General features: G+C 42.8%; 1 protein-coding gene across 4 annotated transcripts in view; it reads left to right on the forward strand.

Annotated features, from left to right (window-relative positions):
- The window catches only part of agrn (agrin), a 250,841-nt gene that overhangs the window by 141,999 nt on the left and 87,821 nt on the right, over positions 1 to 21,021 (forward strand). For all 4 annotated transcript variants that reach the window (XM_086106411.1, XM_086106418.1, XM_086106427.1 and 1 more), the window contains 3 exons: positions 3,371 to 3,595; positions 8,171 to 8,395; positions 10,885 to 11,091. In XM_086106411.1, the coding sequence (XP_085962537.1) occupies positions 3,371 to 3,595; positions 8,171 to 8,395; positions 10,885 to 11,091 (657 nt within the window). The remainder of the gene's footprint in view (positions 1 to 3,370; positions 3,596 to 8,170; positions 8,396 to 10,884; positions 11,092 to 21,021) is intronic.

The following is a 21,021-nucleotide window of genomic DNA, read 5'->3' on the forward strand; positions in this document are numbered from 1 at the left end:
CCTTATTTCCAATGCTAACCCAAAAAAAGAACTTGCCCCACTGGTACGGATGATTTAAAAACTTGCTTGTGCATTTCAACCTTCAGAACAAACAGTCACAAAAGCCACACGCAATCATCCTGACTTTCGAGATGCTGTCTCACCACAATGGCGCTAAAATGTCATTGCTCTGCATCTTTATCTTGTCAGTGTATCTGTCACCCCCCCCCCCTTATCTTCAGTTTTGTCATTATCGTCGCCATTTAAAATGCTCTGGGATTTTCTCCAGTGATAGCTATCTGATAGATATCTTTAATTGGCGGCTAGAATCATCTCATTTTGCTCCTTCCAAATGGCCCCTCAATTTCATCCCTCAATATTTTCTTCCATTAGCTTGTGATTTGAGTTTCAATATATTTAATTCAACGAGGGCTTTCACCAACTCTGACAATCAGCTACCCAATAAAAACTGATCTGCGACGGGTCTTGGGTGCATACCCGAAGTTTGGGGCGCTGTGTTAGGCTAGAATTTTTGTTTTGCATGTTCCGTTGAGGCCGATCATAACCTTTGAGCTGCTCTGCTTAACCTCAGCGAGGTCATTACTTTAGGACCCGAGGATGATCAGCGCTTCATTGTTCCGACCTAATTAGAGTGCCACGATGGCTGCCATCGAACGGCCGCCGCGGATGACTACATGATTTTCATCAGTTTTCCCAAATTGAGAGCCGCTATTTCATGCTTGATTTGAAACTTGCTCTTGAATGGTTCTAAATTAGAGTTCCTTTTGAAATACTCCGGGAAAATAAGATATATTTATATATTTTAAAAAATAAAAAAAAGTTTCCCAAAGTGTTCGTTAGCAAAGCCTTAATGCTCTCTAAACCTCCAAAGGACTTGACAGGAGCAGGAAATAAAAAGGAGGAAAATGTATCTTGAGAACGAGAGTGAGAGAGAACGAGTGGGGATATGCTTTGATTAAGAGCGGTCTTCATAGCCGCTCTTTCTTCTTACACATCCATAAAGTATCTCTGCCCACATCTCTGGCTCTTATTAAAAAGACAGTGGTGTCATTTCATCCCGAAGGCAAGAAGCTGAGGATCATGTTTTCAAAAAGAAGCTCCCTTTTTTTTTATTTATTATTTAAGCGAGAGGGTCAATACAACTCATCCTTCCTCATCTTATGGGCGCGGTGGGTATTTATGTGCATAAGAGCAAAGCATGTCCGGCGTTTCATTTGAGTTTTGATATCAATATACAATCAAAGCTCAGTTTTCAAACGCCTCTGTTCTCGACCAAATCGGTTTTGGACCCAAAATTTCAAGTTTTTTATGCCTCGGATGACGACCGAATTTCGGTTCTCGAACAAACTGAGCGCACATGAATGCGTCACTTGACTCCTCTCGCCTTCCTTACACGAGGAAGTGACGCTTCCTCGGGTAGACGAGGAAGTTACGCTTCCTCGTATAGCGTTCCATTGTGAACAGACGTGTTCAATAACGTTTTTATTTTTTTAAAGAGCGTCGTTTCGGTTTTCGAACAAAACGGTTTTCGAACATCCTTCTGGAATGGATTATAGTCGAAACCAAGGAATGACTGTATAGTACAGTGGTATCTCTACTTAAGAAATTAATTGGTTCTGGAAGAAATGTCTGAACTAGAACATTTTGGAAGTGGAGACGCGTTTTCCATGTAAGTGTCCTAATTCGTTCCAAGCCCCCGAAAGTTCAGAAATTTTTTATGAAGCATAAAAATGCATCAAAATATCTCACAAATATATGTTACAATTAGATTATTACACAATAAATGAGAGTTGTGCATCATCTGAGAATCTAAGAATAGAGTAAGGAATAAAAATGATGTTCATTTCACTTTTAACTGCGTCCTCATCGTTTTTTGCCCTCTTTGGTTCATGTTCTCTCTCAGAAGTGGTTTTTGCCTGGCATTTTGGAAAGAACTGATCCTAGGACGTTTGCTTTTGTCGGCTCTTAACGATCCTTCGAAAATGTCCAAGGCAAAAATCAGCATAGTGAGCGAACACTTTTTCTGGGTGATTCACATTAACGTAAAGCTATCGGAACACCTCATGGCCCGAGCGGCGAATGACGAGGACGCTGCATAAACGCATATCTATCCATCTACATACATAGAGACAAACGGTAGATGTCCCTCTTAGCCAATGGGATGCCAGGACGATGCTCGGTAATAGGTAATAGCCAATGGCAAAGCAGCTTTAAGTATGTTGTGTTCAGGAAACTCGGAGCTGCGAGTAGCAGCCCATACTGTATTTTTACCTTTCGTATCTTGAAAACTTGAAAATTTCGTATGAAGAGACTTTCGTAAGTAGAGGTACAACTGTATATGATTCTATTTTATAATATGATTTTGGTGTCTATTTTAAATATGATTTGAAACTCCAACCTAAACTTCACCTTTACAGATGTCGTCTGTGCCGTGGTGAAGACTCGGTATTGGTAATTACAGACATTTAGATGACCAGTGGTTTTTTCCCCCCCCCTATCTATTCAAGTGGATAACCCAACCAATTACTGTAATTAGAGTTGAGACCACTATTTAACGAAGTGGACTTATCCGCTTGTATGCGTGCGTTACATGTGAATTCATCGTACTGTGTATGAATTCCAGCTATGTTTGTTGCAACGAGGAGCATTTTACCGGCCACGGTTAACAACCATTTTGCAAGGTTTTGGAAATGGGAGTGCTTTACGGCATGACACTTCTCTTTTAACTGGAGTGCATACAGTGAAATGTGCCGTTCTTAAATATTAATTGATCTGCGGGATGCCGATTGCGTTCCATTACCTTTTGTGGAGCTTCTGAGCCCAACGAACAGCCCGTTAGTGGCAGCAAGCATCAGCAGAATGAAAAGTTGCACCAGTGAATCACTCGGCGACAAGTGGCACGCGGTTTAATTAGGCTGAAAACAAAGTCCTCCGGGAGAATACCTTTCCCATTTTTCTCTTCTCGCTCTTGGACTCATTTGTGGCAAGGTAAATATTCAATGGGTCCCTTCTCGGCCAGAGCGATTAAAGCTCGCTGGAGCATGGCAGGAAAGCATGTTTGGAATTCAAAGCTCTAAATCAGAACACAAAGCCGCGACAGTACGTCCCCTCCGAGGGATGTCAAGTGCTTCTTGACATTCTGAAATACTGCAATGGGCCTTCCAACGCGCACTAGCCGCCACTTAAATACAATGGACTCCATGCAATGAAATACTCCATTGTGACGGTAGGAGCGAGTGGCCTCAAGTACAATTGTTTGGCAGCAGTGTGAGTGAGAAGCACACTCTTTTGGACTTATTGTTTTTTTTTCTCCCCCCGCCCCCCCCCCCCCCCCCCCCACACACACACACCTGCCTTTCCCTGCCTTCAGTTCTCAAAGACCCTTGCACTGAGGTGACCTGCAGCTACGGCAGCACCTGTGTCCAGTCCACTGACGGCTTGTCGGCTAAATGCATGTGCCCGCTGGGCTGTGAGGGCAAACCGGAGCAGACGGTGTGTGGCAGCGATGGAAAGGACTACCGCAACGAGTGTGAGCTGCATCAGTATGCCTGCAAGCACCACAAGAACATCAGGGTGCAACATCAAGGACGATGCGGTAAGATTTTGGACTTTGGGATTTTGTCACATTGCATACGACGCAAGCCACCCTCCTCTGGAGCTTTCAAACTGTTTTTGTTTGAACAGATGTATTTTGCCAAGATTTTAATGACCGTAATTTCCCATGATGAATACACAAAAAAAGAAAAGAAGCAAACCTGTCCCACTGCATTGCACAAGGGTTGATAAAAATCCATCCATCCATCCATTTTCTGATCTGCTTGATCCTCACAAGGGTCGCGGGGCGTGCTGGAGCCCATCCCAGCCGTCTTCGGACAGTAGGCGGGGGACATCTTGAACCAGTCGCCAGCTAATAGCAGGGCACACACAGATGAACAACCATCCGCACTCACACTCACACCTAGGGACAATTTTGAGTGTTCGATCAGCCTGCCATGCATGTTTTTGGAATGTGAGAGGAAACCGGAGTACCCGGAGAAAACCCACACAGGCACGGGGAGAACATGCAAACTCCACACAGGGAGGCCAGAGTCGGAAACGAACCCATGACCTCTGCACTGTGAGGTCAACGTCCTAACAATTGGACCACCAGGCCGGGCGCCCTTGAGAAAAATCACACTTTTTTTTTTCATTCAACGTTTACCAGAACCTAGAGGTTGTAAAAAGGGCATACTTGCATTCCAACATATTTAATGTCAAATATTACAAATGAATGCAATGTAAAATTGATTGATTATGAGTTGTCTGGTGGCGGTACAGTGGTCGACTGGTTAGCACGTCAGCCTCACAGTGGGATTGATGACACGAATCTACACGACCTTTTTTTTTCTATCATTACATGGGTTTCATCAAGGGCACCCGTTTTGAAGATATGGACAGTATCAAGATGGCCGTGAGGACTGAGCTTTGCAGGAATCTGAAAGAAACTCTCCACTAATCCATGAACAAATTGAAGACTGGGAGAGTATATATTAGAATCCAGGGGGATTACGTTGAAGGGGAAAACTTGTGATTTGTAGTTTGGATTTGAAATATATTTGATGTCACATCAGTCAATAAACCTTTCTGACACATTCTCTTATTTAGGCTTTTTCAACACCCATCCATCCATTTTCCATACTGCTGGTCCTCATTAGGATTGCGTATGAACTGGAGCTTATTACGTCTGACTTTGTGCAAGAGGCGGAATACACCCTGAACTGGTTGCCAGACAATTTCAGAGCTGTTATAATTGTTTGTTTTTTTTTAAACTTATTTTCCCTCCACTTGTTGTAAGAAAACAAAATGTCCATGCCGATGGACAAATAACATTTTTGTTCCATTAGAAAACACATTCACAAGCTATCAAGTGCCACTATAATCATAGGAATTATTTAACTAATCAGAAGTATCTTTACATGCAGGGCATGACTTACTATGAAAAAAACTTCAAGATATTTTTGCAACAAAGAAGCGAACACGCAAAAAAATACAACCCAAAAAAAAACCCAAACGTGTTTGTTTTAATATTGGGACGAGCCCCAAACTATCCGTGCTGGAGCCTCTCCCAGCTGTCTTCGGGCAGCAGGTTCGATACACTCTGAACAGGTTGCCAGCTAATCAGGGCCCCAAACAAATGATAGTTTTTTTCTTGTAAGCAGAAACTTTTTGGTGTTTCTCTCTTGTCGTCTCTTTCTTTTCTTCACTTAGCCACTACCTCTGGCTATTAATTCTCTTTTGTGTTCTCCCCTCACTGGCAACGTGTCCCTGCTCATTTTCATTCTTTATTTACTTGTTTGCTTATTTTTATTTATTTATTTATTTTGCCTCACACCAGCACTCCTGTAGTGTGAACTGTTCTAAGTAGCACTTGTCAGTTTCGCACGGCCCAGCTTCCCCCGCCCCCCACGCGTACTTGTTTTCATCTCGAAGTGGTTGTTTACTCCCAAGGCAATCTTGCCCCCCCCCCCCCCTTTGTGGTGGGGAGCCAGATGGAGAGAGAGCATGGTAGTTTCTCGCTCAGAGACAGAGCCTAGTGGTGGGCAAAGGGAGATGGATATGCAGGTCTGCAGACAGAAGGTTGGTCGCATAAATCCAACCCGAGTCGGCCCACAGGGAGCGGTGCTTCCCCCGATTTATCTGCGCTGCTAGTTTCTGCAGCATGCAGGCCATTCTTTTTGTAATTACCCTCTTTGCTCGGCTGGAAGAGAGCGGGGAACCTGGAAGCTGTTCTTCTCACTTAATGGGAGGTAATGGTGTTGCTCCCAAGTAATGGCCTGGCTGGCAGTGAGGTGCTGCGTTATGCAGAGAGGCGCCACGTGCAATGAGATAAAAGACCTGTTTTCTTGTCTTCATAAGCCTCTGCATTGTCCTGGTAGAAAAGAGTCTTCTGACTCTCAGAAGGCAGACCGCTCTGTCCTTTGCATTGCTGCTCTTCATATCGCAGCCAAAAATCACTTGGGAACCTTTTATGGGTTTCTGTTTTAGGGGCTGTTCACACAAGAGAGGAGTATGATAAACTTTGAATTGCTTGTTGAATATATGGGGGGAAATCATGTCTATATGGATCAACAAACTTTCCTCTGTGATTACGTCCATATTACATGGATATAAAATTGTATTTAAACAATACAAGTTGACGGCGAAATGACTTAACTGTTGAATTGACTGCTAATTATCTTCTTCATCAATCAAGGGCATTTTTTTTTCTCAATAGAAGACATCACACAACACCATTTTCAAAAATGGTCTCATTTTAACCCTTTCATGCACAAATAATGACAACCTACATCAGGATTTTATTTCTCGAGTGTTTTATGAGTCTTTTGGCATAAAATCTTTTTATAATAATTGCATTGGATGGCAACACACATAAGGGTCCATAGTAGTAGTTTATGCACAACCGTGACATTAAGATGCATTAATATAAGAGAAAACAGCATTTGAATAGCTGTCCACTCTAGTAACCGCTGTCCCTGAAAGGGTTAAAATCAGGTCTCAAAGTGGAAGAGATTGACAAGTCTTGTCTATCAAAACACTGACAAGAATTGTCTGTAAAAAAATATAAAAATGAAGTGCAAGTGAATTGTCCAGAGTAGGCATGAGTTTATATGTCATAACTGAGATGTCAATGGTGGACCGCAGCACTGTTGTGTGCTTGCTCAGGACTTGAACCTGAAGCAAGCTACGTCTCTTGCATACATTATAGTCCTCGCGTACGAAATAGAATAATATTTAAAATTTTTAAAAAAAAACATGTTTTTGTAAAAACAGGTTCCAAAATGGGCAGGTTCTGAAAACGACACCCATTGACGTTTATTTTGAAACTGATGGGATGACGTGTCTAAATTGTTTGTACCAGAGAGCCCTTCTATGTCACAATCGCAGCAAGTTGTCGGCAACAGCACGATTGTTGTGTTTTTGCTTCGAAGGGACACTTTGAAAAGCCCTCGCATTGTGTTTCTTCGGATATCAACAACCATTGACAGTGCATGGTTATTCCAGCATTTCAGGCCATTTTTGCGGATCATAACACTGTCATCTGTACAATATCTTTATTTTTCTAATCACAGTAAATTACCCTGATACGGGGTGCTTATAGTCGTTACCTTTCTGCTCATGTGTGTGGCTTTCCTGGATTATACAACCGAGTGCACTCGGTATGTCTTGTGCGAAGCACGGCTGCGTTTTAATGTCACACCGCAACATAAATCCTTTGTCTTGGCCCATTGTAAAAATGTGTCGAGCAGGATAAAGCCTAGAGTCTTGTTTCGACGCGCGCCAACGTCCTCTTGCTCATCCACAAACCAATCCCATTATGATCCGGGCCTGATAAGGCCAAACAGGATCGCCTGCAACGAAGGAGCAGCAACGGGGAGCGAATCAAACTGACTGCCTCTTTATCTCATTCCTTGTCTGCTTTACGATCAAGAACTCACTCGGAGGTGCTCTCGGTTGCTAGGCTAAAGATAATGTAAAATTAAGTTATGCGTAGAGCAGCAGGAATGAAAGTGTTTCCTTCCACTCTCCACTTTCTAAGACTCAACTCCACCCTTCTCCTCTCGCAGTCATCTCTGCGTTTCAATTTGGTACATTGAAGTTGCTTCTTACCGGCACCCACGGCTATAAAATTGCCATGTCGGAGAACCGCATGACCCATGATGATTTTTTTCAAACTTGATTTTCTTCCGTTGCCGTTCTATTTTAGATGACAGAAAGACCAACTAATGAGACTTTTTTTTTTCAATGCTCCATGCCTACGGTCTGAACAACTAAAGCATTTTTTTTTTATTTCACACATCGAGAGCATGTATTCAGAGTTCCTTCATTGGAAAAAATGGACCTACCGGAACCAATTTCCGAAGGATGAAGATATATGATGATGACATCAACAGCTCCCAATGTAAAGTAAAATGTTCATTACAACATGATATCAATTAAACATGTCTGTCTGTATTCATTGGTTGTACCAGGTCACAGCATTTCCCCTCACCTCTGTGGACACTGCAATATTTGACATGTACTGAAGGGCAAATACCGTATCTTCTTCTTGCCATGTTGCAGCAGTTAATTAACATTCAGACATGTGTGTGCGTGTGTGCGTGTGTGTGTGTGTGTGTGTGTGTGTCCACAGACCCTTGTAAAGACAGTGAGAACAGTTTCAACACAATGTGCCGGGTCGAGGCCATCACCCGCCAGCCGCTCATCTTCGGCTTGCCCGAGTCGTGCCCCCCAGCTCGCGAACCGTTGTGCGCCAGTGACGGCGAAACCTACAACAGCGAGTGTGCCATGAGAACAACGGGCCTGCAGAAAGGCATCAAACTCAGAAAGATTCACGCGGGACGATGCAGGGGGCGGGGTAAGTTCCAACTTCACCTTCCACGATTTCTCTTCCTCCAATCCAATCCATGATGCCGTTCCCCTTCACAACAATGTCATGTGCACAGCCATTCACAGATCTATCCATCTATCCACCCATTTTGTGATCCGCTTTATCCTCACAAGAGCCGCGGGGGGTGCTGGAGCCTATCCCAGCTGTCTTCGGGCAGTAGGCGAGGGACACCCTGAACCGGTTGCCAGCCAATCGCGGGACACACAGAGACGAACAAACATTCGCACTCACAATCACACCTGGGGACAATTTAGAGTTTCCAATCAGCCTACCATGCATGTTTTTGGAATGTGGGAGGAAACAGGAGTACCCGGAGAAAACCCATGCAGGCACAGGGAGAACATGCAAACTCCACATAGGAAGGCCGGAGCTGGAATCGAACCCGGTACCTCTGCACTGTGAGGTCAAAGCGCAAACGACTCGCCCACTGGGCCGCCCTTCACGGATCTATTTCTGTTTAATATTTGACGAGGTGGCGTCAAGACCTCACCCCAATCCAACCCCTCTCAGCGGGATAGAGTTGAATGATTCTGAGGGTTTAAGGTCAGTACCTTCCCAACAGTAGCCTCCTCCAGCCTGATAAAAGCCTTCAGGCTGACTATCAGTGTGAGTGGGACAAGAGGAGGAAACCATAGTTGAAAAATAGCTGTGTTATTGATGAAAACACCAGTTTCCACGCTGTGTTTTCATCGGAGCCGAGCTCACGAACAGCAGTGTCGGTTCAGGGCAGCCTGTGTGGACAGACTGTAAGGTGTTGAACATAAAAATCAAGAACGGGCAAAGAGTATCCGTCTCCTTATTGGAGCTGTCTGTCTCAAAGGCTGAGAAACACTGAACACCGCAACATTGAATCCCTGATAACGTAGTCGGAAATGGTACGGAAGTTGTCGTATGCTAGTAGCATGCTAGTTTTCTTTTGTTGTTGTTGTTCATTGAATAAACAAGTTTTTCGGTGCTCACTGAAACACACGGTGCTCACTGAAACACACTCAAAAAGTTCCAAGTCATAAATGCGTGTGCTGACGCGTGCCTCTCTTTCATCCCTTTCTGTTATGCGCATTTCAAATGAAAGAACAATTCAATTTGAAAAACCAATCCATGAAATCATATCCATTAGGAAATTAAGAGTTGGTAACTAATCAGAATGGCCATTTCGACATGCTAGTGCACATCTTTGGAGCCCTCTCACTCAGATTGAGGAGCAATGTAATTAAGTGTGGCATGACATGCTTTTAAAGAAAGCGGGGAGAGGAGTTGGATTGCTGTACAAATTTGATCCACCAATCAGCAATGAAATAATTTCGAAGCCTTGCGAGCGGTGCGAGAACAGAGGCCTCAAATTGGATTTTCTCACTTCACCGCTAAACTTGCCATTTGACGCAACCAGTTCATCTTTTTCTTCATTTTCCAAATGAATTTCTGCTTAGTGAGTTGAAAAATAATGAGTGTGGCAGTTTCGACTTTAACTTGGCCGTAAAAATATAATTTTTAAGAGTTGACAGTGTTGTCAAACTTTTTGGTGTGGAAGTTTCACATCAAGCAAAACATGACATCATGTGAGCGTTAGTGACCACAAGGCTACAATCGCCAGCCTTTCTCAAATAGTAGGGTGTGCCACCCTAGGGGGCGTAGTGCAATGCTAGGGGGTGTGCATGTGGTGACCCCAGGGAATGTGGTTTTTAAATTTTAAATTTTTGCTGTATTAGAATAACATTTGGGCGGCCCGGTGGTCCTTTGGTTAGCGCGTCTGCCTCACATTGCAGAGGTTCAGGGTTCGATTACAGCTGCGGCCTCCCTGTGTGGAGTTTGCATGTTCTCCCCGGGCCTGCGTGGGTTTTCTCAGGGTACTCCGGTTTCCTCCCACATTCCAAAAAACATGCATGGCAGGCTGATTGAACACTTTAAATTGTCCCAAAGTGTGATTGTGAGCATGAATGGTTGTTCGTCTGTGTGTGCCCTGCGATTGGCTGGCAACCAGTTCAGGGTGTCCCCTGCCTACTGCGTGAAGACAGCTGGGATAGGCTCCAGCACCCCCCATGACCCTTGTGAGGATGAAGCGGGTCGGAAAATTGATGGATGGATAGATAGAATAACAATTTTGACTGGGCCATGTTTGGCTAGTTTGAAAAGTCGTTTGACCGTACTGCAGTCTTTCAAACACACATAAATCAAATGGTAAAAACATTTTTTTTCCCATAATGCCATTGGGAATTGACTTCCACATGTGTAAATGTGTGCATTTAAGTCAATACAGTTTTCTGGAAAAAAAAAATTAAAAATCAATTTAAAAAAATCAACACCATATTTTGAGACCTTTTGGAAAAAAAATAAATACAACTCTACATGTTCCGAATAAAACCTATGTGCACAATAAATCATGGCTGTGCAACCATCTCCAGTGTGCGTTTGGACAGATTCATGACTATGGACGATGGATTTCTGTTTCCTCGTTGCAGAAGAATGTCAGGAGGAGTGTCGCTTCAACGCCGTGTGTCTCGTCGAGCAGCTGAATACTCGCTGCTCGTGCGATCCCATCGAGTGCGACGGGTCCTACAAGCCCGTCTGCGGCAAGGACGGCCACACGTACACCAACGACTGCATGCGCCGCAAGGCCGAGTGCCTGGGCAAGATCCTCATCCCCATCAAGCATGCTGGGCCCTGTGGTGAGTGGACCAAAGGGAGGAGGACGAGGTGTCCTCCCCCCCCGCTGCCCTCCTTCTGTTTCTTCCTAACGTTGTAGACTCACAAATGTCTTAAATGGTTCAATGATGCTCTTTGAATGGGGAGGGGCCACTCGAGCCTGTGCCTTCACGTCACTTGTTCATCTTTGAAGCTCATCCCTCCATCTCCGATGACACCCGCATGTTTCATTCATCCACCTGCGCCTCAATCCGTCTTTGTCTCGTCGTCTTGCGTGTTGTCTAAAAAAAAAAAGCTGTTCTTTCTTGTTACAGTGCCTCAGTCAGTCTTGTCTGTCTGTCCGTCTTTGTCCATGTTGGCTGTGTCTTCCTGGCTGTCTGGCGACAGGTGGAAAGTGAGGTCACCCAATGGGCGACCTCATCAGATGGATGCTGGGGCGGGGTGAGGCCTTCCGCTTTGCCCCGGGCGGATCCAACAGGAGGGGTCTTGTACCGCTGCTCTTCTTCCAGTCTCTTTGTTTCACTCTTACTGCACTGTTATGAACCATGAGGTTGGAGAAGTCTGCCTACTTTTTCTCTTAAATTCCCAAACCCACACACCCAAGTCTTTTTGTTTGGCATGCTGTAGTACACTCAAAATTACCCATATCAGCCTGTTCCCCATTTTCCACAATACAGTATTGATTAAAAAAACTTTCAGCTGCAGTCCTTTCAATATGAAAGGACTGCATCACAAAATGAAACCATCACAGATGGTTTCATTTTTTCTTTTTTTTTTATGGTTAGATCCTCCTTCAATTTCAAACAAGTAAATTCTCTTTTCATTCGAAGACGATACACGTGCAACACAGGATTTAATAAAGTTTATTGAGGGGATTTTTTTAACACAATTGTCCTTTTCCCAAACATGATTTTGAAGTACCGTACACAGTTTAGTTAGGTATGGTGCTCTGAAAATGCTACAATTTGCCATTAACCCTTTCATGCACCCTGTAACTTGATAACACGATAAGCTGTCCACTGTAGTAATCGCTGTCCCTGAAAGGGTTCAAAAGTCGTCATTTCCAAGAAATGTTTGATAAATTCATGACAAAAAGTTGTCCTGAAGCTAATTTACCAAATTTCCTCTATGTGCATTAGAATGTCCTGGTAGATTCGCTGTAGTCTACAAATACGCATTTCTACACTGTAAACAAAAACAAAACAGAACTGATACTTTGTTTACCTCAAACAGTAATTTAAGTTTGAAAATCTTTCAAATATAAAAATGGCTGACATTCATGCTAACAATGTTAGCGCAACAAAGCAAGGGCATTGTTTTTACTCATCTATTTAATTCAGCTTTCAATTAAAGGTAGAACCATTCTATAAGCTTATTTTACTTTGCTGTGGAATTTGGGAAAGCCAATTTTCACAACAGCAAATTTTGTGTTTTATTGACCAATTTAAAATGTTATCAAATGTACAGTACACCTTGAAATGTTGAGTTTCAACAACCTTTTGTTTTCCAGTATAATTTTGTTAATGTTGTACAGTCTTATGTATTCTGTTGCATTTCACACCATAACACAATAAGTTTCTTTTCGATTGTGATGTTTTTGTATTAGTTTATAAAATGAGACTTCAAAATTATGAAATAGCAAATAATTGGCTGCTGAATGTGCTGGAACCATGCCCCACTCAACTGCAAACTGGCAATTAAACACCAAATACTAAGTTCTAGAAAATGGATCCTACTTCATCGTACATCTTTCCTATGCTTACGCGCAACTATAATTTTGAGCTGTGAGAATACATCCGCTTAAGACAGAGATGGGCAAACTACGGCCCGCGGGCCAAATCCGGCCCGTTGGTCTTTTTAATCCAGCCCGCCGAAGGTTGGTACACAATTAAGGTTCGATGTCAACGACTGCATTCATTTCATTTGGACTTGTGATGACAGGCATTTGAACGCCGGGTGGCACAGTTACTTGAAGTTGCAGAGCATAGGGAGGAAGGGGGAGACGATACGGAAGCCCGCAGTAGCGCCAAGTCAAGCAAATCCCGTTCGATACGATGGAATAATGCACTCTTAAAGTCTGAAAAACATGCCAAAAAATGCAAAATACTGCTTTTTAAATAAAGAAATCCAATTAATATTATGTCGAATTTAGTTCACCCTTTTGATCCGGCCCTACATAATATTTTCTGGTTCTCATGTGGCCCTATGCAAAAAATAATTGCCCACCCCTGGCTTAAGAGGTCAGGTGGTTGGAATATATCCCACTGGGTTTGTCATTGTGCTTGCTGTGACAACGAGGCGCTCAAAAAGGGCCACGCCAGTGCGAGGCCTCTGTCCACACGCTGGCTGTCATGTTGGGCTTTTATTTTTTTCTCCTTGGTCTTCCACCATCTCTCTGTGACATGTCTGCACTCATAATGTACACTGAGGCGCTCGAAAGTGGTCACGCCAGCCCTGAAAAGAATCTCAGAATTCACATTACACCCCTTTTGTCGAAGCTGCTTATTTTCTTTGAAAATGTGTCGTCAAAAGGCCAAAAAGCACACGCAAGGTGAATTCTCATGAGGAACTGTGATGTTATTTATGGCAACGATTCTAAGTTATCATGGGACTTTTTTTTCTCCTTCAAATGTGAATAGTCGACTATGAGAGCCCATTGGACCATATTCACATCACCAGACTATGTGATTAACACATTAAGATGTACATACTTTATGTTTGTCCTTAGACCAGAACTGAATACCAAACTCAATCTCGTGTTGTCTGCATTAGCAGGCGGCGTCCTTCATTACCATGACTTGTCTGCCTGTGCTTGGCATTAATGAAACAGTTGACAGTGCCAACACTGATGTGTTTTGTTTTGTGCCTTCCAACAACTCCACCCACATTTTAGTCTCGTTATTCGACTTCCCTCTCAATATCTCTTCTTCCCAAGCGCATCATGCAGCTAGTTTATGTGTGTGTGTGTGTGTGTGTGTGTGTGTGTGTGTGTGTGCGCGCGCGTGCATGTGCTTTAATACATTCTTATTGGAATTTGCATATTATTCAAAACAGCACAAACGTCAAAGCTTGATTCCATTTTTTAATTAAACATCAAAAGAGAAAAGCAGAGCAGCCCACCGAGACGGTTAGCTTCGTCAGACTGGTGGTAAGCACACTTGCACACAAGATACACTTGCACTTTTTTTTTTTTGTCTGTCTTGGTAGAACTGAGAGCAGATTAGGTTAGTCACTGTCTTTAAAAAAACACTGCGGAGATTAGCAGCCTTGTAAAAGATTCAAGATCCTCGTGTGCATGTGCGCTCAAACCGTAACCCAAAGAGCTCTGGCAACACGACGCAGTGTGGAGTTTCCTCAGCGATGCTCGCATCTTGACAGTTCGGCGGCTCTGTCAGAAAATGTCAGCCGGGTGCGCAAACACAATCAGTGCCTCCGGGCTTCAGTTTCATGTCAAGAGGTAGCGTTTGTCTTTGTTTGGCATGCATGCTTGGTGATCCCTGCGTGTCAGTCAAGTGTTTTAGTCAACACATTTACATGTTCATGAAATAATTCATAATAATGTCTGCATCCCTTGAATCATTTTAATTGTGGTACTTTACCACAGGCGGTACGGTGGTCGACTGGTAAGCACATCTGCCGCAGAGGTGCAACGTTCAAATCCGGCTCCGGCCTTCCTGTGTGGAGTTTGCATGTTCGCCCCCTGGAAATGGATGGATGGATGGATGGATATTTGATCATAATAACTCTAAAATCATCTATATGCTACCCTGGCTCGTGAGCAGAACTGCAACTCTGCCGTTGCTTTTGAGACACCTTCTCACTCTCTTGTACATTCAATTGAACTGACAATTTTTACTTCAAGACATAAATTTAAAAACAGAGAAGTGATGAAACAAATAAAATGAGGGTCAATAGAGCACTTGCATCAAAACCACTTCCATTGTTTAACTCAGTAGCAAAATGCTCACCTACATCATGTACCGTAATTTTAGCATGTGGTGATGAAGCTTCATGCAATTTAGGAAAATGTCTTTCTTGCACTGTCAACAAAAGTGACAACGAATATCGAAATTTTATTCTCATTTAGTGCATTCCATCACCCTAAAAAAGGTCCCCTGAAATGTGGGATAGTTTGAGTCTGCAATAAATCGCATACCAAACGGTAAAGTTTGGTTAAAAGGATACTTAAGTTACACTAACCGAAAGTATTACACACTCATACACATTTGCCAAAGAAAAATATTCTTCACTTCCTTTTTAGCTGATTTGATTCTAGGATCCGGCCCACATCGTACATCCCTTCCAGTAATTTCTTTCAAGAACCACGTTGCTCAAAGTCTTCACCCTTTCATGCCTGACCCATCAAGGAATAGCCAGAAAAAAATCTGATTTTGGGGAACTGAGATGTTCATTAACCCTTATAACCAAATCCACAAAAATATGTTTGCCTTTTTATTTTGTTTTAGATATTTGTTGTATCACATTTATAAGCGTTATGTAGATTACATCAAAAACTGAAAATTTGGGGAAAATCATATTTTAAACTTGCAGTATCAAATTTGATACAGATGATTTAATGTACTCGAAAGAATGAGTTACATAATGAAAATGCATGTATCAAATATGATACAAATGGCATTATAGGGTTAAAATATCAGCTTGTTGGAAAATGTGTTCTCCAACGTATTTCAGCATTCGTGGCTACTTTCCTTTCACCTCCTTCGACGTCGTGATGATTCATCTCGTTGAAATGATTACGTTCCATGTTGAGCTTTTGCCACAGTGCAGTTCAATAATTCCCCAAGTCAAGTGCAATCGATTAAAGCGTCCCAACCACAAAACCCCCGTTCCCGTTAGTCTCATTAGAAGGCGAGACATATCTATTGTGGTTAATTTATGGATAACGGATTGTAAATCCTCACAGATGGCATCGTTAGTCATTTCCCTGTGCGGAACACAAAGAGGAATTCTAGTCTGCGGTAGTACAATGATGTTTTTTTTCCCCTATTGTTAGATGCCAACATGTTGATTTGAAAAATTAGACAATGATCGATTGTCACAATTATTCATGTGTTCTTAAATGGCCACTTACTAGGCGAGGTATCTTCTGGGATCCTTTATTCATTAATTTTTTCGTCTGTCAGTATATCACCATATAAGAGGGATGGGAAATTTCGAATAGATTTTGTTCAATTTGATTTTAACGTTCCTAGCGATGTTTGTATAGCATTTGGGTGAGAGGTGGAGTAAATCCTGGAGTGGTTAGAGTAACTGGATCATGCCTGCCGTATTTTAATCTAACTTGCATGTGTTTGGTATGTCGATGGAGGCTCAGTTGTTCGGCAGAAACCCGTTCAAATACGGCTAGAGCATGCAAACTCCATACAGAACGGCTAAACTGAGATTCCGAAAACCTCTCGACTGTGAGGCGGACATGCTAACCACCTGAATGTCTCTCCAGGTTACATACTGTGATACATCGTGTTTTCTCCGGTTTTCTCCGGTAACTCCGGTTTCCTCCCATATTCCAAAAACATGCATGGCAGGCTGATGGAACACTAAATTGTCCCTCGGTGTGAGTGTGAGCGCGGATGGTTATTCGTCTCTGTGTGCCCTTCGATTGGCTGGCAACCAGTTCAGGGTGTCCCTTGCCTACTGCCTGAAAATGGCTGGGATAGGTTCCAGCACCTGTCCCAGGTGTGAGGATAACGCGGACCGGAAAATGGATGGATGGGTGGATGTTCCAAAAAGGGTTGCAGAATTTGAATTGCTTGGAGGTTTCTGGATGAGTTCACATCTGTTCGTATCCAGTCTTCATCCCACGCAAAACGGGCAGACGTTTTGTCTTATTTGATTCCCGATAGTTTATTAATAGCTCATCTCAATATTTTTCATCATCAGCCCATTAATGTGGAAGATGACGAGCGTGTGAATTTGGCAGGAAAGATCCAGTAAGTGGGCCACGTCCCTGCAGCGCGCTGGGCATTAACAATCCAAATGGCTCAGTGGGTCCCCGACGTGTCATTGTACCTGTGTGCAGTGTACTCTGCCTAATGTGCTTTTTTTGGCTCGTCTGTACCGCCCGGAGCTTGGTGAAAGGATATTTGGATTTGCAGCATGTCACTGTGCGTCAAAGACATGCCTTCATTGGCATTTAGAGCTGCGCTGCCTCCCGTCTAACCAATGCATGATGAATAAATTCAGTCTAGAAAAAAAACCAAAACAAAATAACAAACAAAAAACTACTACTACTACTCCAGATATTAAAAATGGGCTTGAAACTAATTGAGTGTATCAGAATTTTAGGGGGAAATAACTTGAAACACATAACTCGTTTTACGGAGAAAAGCAAAACCAAGAATACAACACGTTAAGCGCTACAGCGAGCAAGGTCAATAATCCGACAAGAGACAAGGCAGTTTGGTAGTCCTTAAATACATGGCAGGCTTGATTGGTAGACGCGGAACAGGTGCACCTGCTGGAGGGAAACGCCCTTCACGACAGCTGAGGCTCAAAACAAACCAGACAGACCTGACAAACTCATATTTTCGGCCACTTTTCGACTTTCCTCAATTGTTTTGGGCATACTGTATATGTCATGACATAAAAAAAGATTGTGTCATACACAAGTTATTAGCTGACTGAAACTAGTCATTTACTTTTCGAAACAAAGTTAAGGCATTTGTATATTTTATCAAGTACTGATATCACCCTGCCCTGTGAGTTGCATCACAAACCTCCAGTCGAACCCAAATTCGATATTTTACCATTCCATTTGAAGAACCAGATGGATCCCCAAATGGACTTAGAAAATTGATTGAACATGCGAGTTTGCCCTGGTATGCTAGCGCCTCATATAACGCCACAGCCTCTAAAAGGTGACCGATGTCAAATCATGATTTGTGTTCTTTAATACGCAAGAGTTGAGGGTTTGACTCCCAAGCAGTCGCTGAGTTTTGAGCGCACACGTCAGCCTGAGTGCTGTTTTTCTTAATCAAGTTAATTTGAGGAAGTGCGGCGTAGAAGCAGATTGACAGCAGGCAGCCTGCCAGTCCACCTAACATGATCTCCGGGCCATTCTCCGCAAGCAGAAATTGTCGAGATTATTTAGGTCAGCGGGGTGCCACAAGTCACTTGAGGTGGCTGCGTGCCGCTGGGCTGTGATGAAATCAAGCAAAGCCACACGTTTGCCAATTTGGTTTAATTGGATTGCACTTTTGCTCTTTGCGTCTCTCAACACATTCTGTGGATTCTTTGTAAGTAATGCCATTAATGACATCAATTGCTAATCATTCTAAATACTTCACAACTGAAAAGAAAAAAAGATGTTTGGGTGATGTTCTTAAACGTACAGAATCAAGGATAAGAATTACGTTTTTTTGGTCACCTGTTTCTAAAAACTGCCCCATTGGCCGATCAAAAAATGTCCTCCGTATTTCACTCAAAATGCACCGTTGTCTGAGTTGAGAAGCACCCGTGCCCCTCATAAGTATTCAAGAGTCGTTGACAGACACAGCCCACAGGGTATGTCTTCTCCTTTATGTTAATGGAGCCTTTTCCTTCACTGATATCATACATGAATGTCTTTTAACACAAAAGGGGACAAGGGATTTCAATCAAAGGCTGGCAAGTTAAAAAAAAACAAAAAAAGACAAGGTGATGCTTGGTGTGCATTGTCTGCGTCCCATTGGAATGCTGGCTTGCAATGGGCTTGTAAGGTCTTTCTCTCGGCCAGTTGGCCACTGCAAGCGTCACCTGGACTGAGCCAATTCCACAGACTGCATAATCCGAACACGAACTGATTGAATTGCACCTGGACCCGCAGGGCTGAGGTTGGACTCCAATTACCTATGCATGAATTGAGCAGCGCTTCCCTAAATATTCCCTCAGCAATTTAACAAGTTACAGGAGTTTAATGGGACTGCACCATCCCCACTTTCCTGGTTTGCGCGTTTTTGGAACTTTGTTGGTAGAGTTGCCACTTTCCAATTATTTAGGGTTGTAATTTCCCATTTACTGTTCCAAGGTCAGGGTGTCCTCTTCATCAAAAGCTTGAACTGTACAGTGGTACCTCTACTTATGAACGTCTCTTCATACGAAATGTTCAAGTTACGAAACGCCTCAACAGGAAAATATTACTTTCATGTTGCAAAGGAAATTTCAAGATACGAAAGGTAAAAATACAGTATGGGCTGCTACTCGCAGCTCCGAGTTTCCTGAACGCAACATACTTATAGCTGCTCTGCCACTGGCTATTACCGAGCATCTTCATGGCATCCCATTGGCTAAGAGGGACATCTACCGTTTGTGTCTATGAATGTAGATGGATAGATATGCGTTTATGCAGCGTCCTCCTCAGTTGCCCCCTCGGGCCATGAGTTGTTCCGATAGTTTTACGTAAATGTGAATCACCCAGAAAAAGTGATCTCTCACTATGCTGATGTTTGCCTTCGACATTTTCAAAGGATTGTTAAAAGCAGACAAAAGCAAACGTCCTTGGATCCGTTCTTTACAAAACGCCAGGCAAAACCCACTTCTTAGAGAGAACATGACCTAAAGAGGGTTAAATGACCATGATTTTTATTCTTTATTCTTTGTTTTTTACATTATGCACAACTCTCATTTATTGTGCAACAATCTAATTGTAACATCGTATATTTGTTACATATTTCGATGCATTTTTATGCTTCATAGAACATTTACATACCTGTCAACTCATACGGTTTAGCCATAGTTCATACGGATTTTGTGGTGAATCTTACGTATATGGCCGTATCGCACAAATCATACGGATTCTGAAAATTTCCGTTTTTTGTTTTTTTTTCCCCCCCTAACAGGTAGTTCCGTTTGCTTTTGCCCAGAATGGTGCTCGTCTACTCGAATGCTTTCATTTCCGGAATACAACTCTGAACACAGTAATGCCACTAAGTAGAATGATGATTAGACATTAACCAGACATTGTATTATGGAGATCTACAATAAATATCGTTGAAAATTTCGTGGGTTTTTTTCTGCCGTTGTTTTGACATATAAAATGCTTTGGTATGTTATATGGATTTTTTGCTCTTTATAAGGATTTTTGGGGTAGTTTATACAGGTTGGCGCTCTGAAAAGTTGACAGGTATGCATTTATGCCTGAACTTTGGTGGTCTTAGAACGGATTAGGTCATTTACATGGAAAACGCGTCTCTCCTTACAAAATGTTCTAGTTAAGAAATTTCTTCCAGAACCAATTAATTTTGTAAGTAGAAGTACCACTGTACAAGCCATGTGCACAGGAAAAGTTGAACGAGTGCACCAATCAGTTAACTGCTGTGTGGTAAAAATAAAATGAAAAGTGATTAGACATGAAAAAATGTGATGAAGGCGAGCTACTTCATGCATCAATGTTTTTAGCATTCTGAACCCTTTCACACACCCTGTAACCTGATAACTTGATCAGCTGTCCACTGTAGTAACCGCTGTCGCTGAAATGTCCTCCAAAGTGAGGATTCGTGCGTTTGCCTGGAACATCGACTCGTACTATCGCTTACTTCCATCGCAGTAAGTTTCACGACTTGTTCACTTTTTAAATGATATAACCCGAGCATCAGAGTTTTGAGGCTCCACTGTCATCCATTTTGGAGCCTTGCTATTCTGAATTCAAATTGTTGCGGCACGTAGACCTTAACTTGTGTGGCGGCGCTAAGTGGGGAGCAGAAGTCTTAATTAATGTCCTCACTTTCCGTCGCTGTTACGTCGGAACGACGGTTCAGCCTGTGGAGCGGCAACAACAATCAATGCCTTGGCTGAACTGCCAAAGTCTTTGCTGGGCAGAGGTTCCCATTCAGCTGTCGCTTTGAATGAATAAATAACTTGCAGCTTTTAGTTCATTCTGTAACAGAAACACAGAAACATGCATGAGGTGTTGGATTTAAGGGTTTGGGAGTGGGAAAATATTAAGAATTACCAAA

This window comes from Hippocampus guttulatus, chromosome 1 (genome assembly GCF_054856545.1).
Source record: "Hippocampus guttulatus isolate MCC_2025c chromosome 1, RoL_Hgut_1.0, whole genome shotgun sequence".
Classification (NCBI taxonomy): Eukaryota; Metazoa; Chordata; class Actinopteri; order Syngnathiformes; family Syngnathidae; genus Hippocampus; species Hippocampus guttulatus.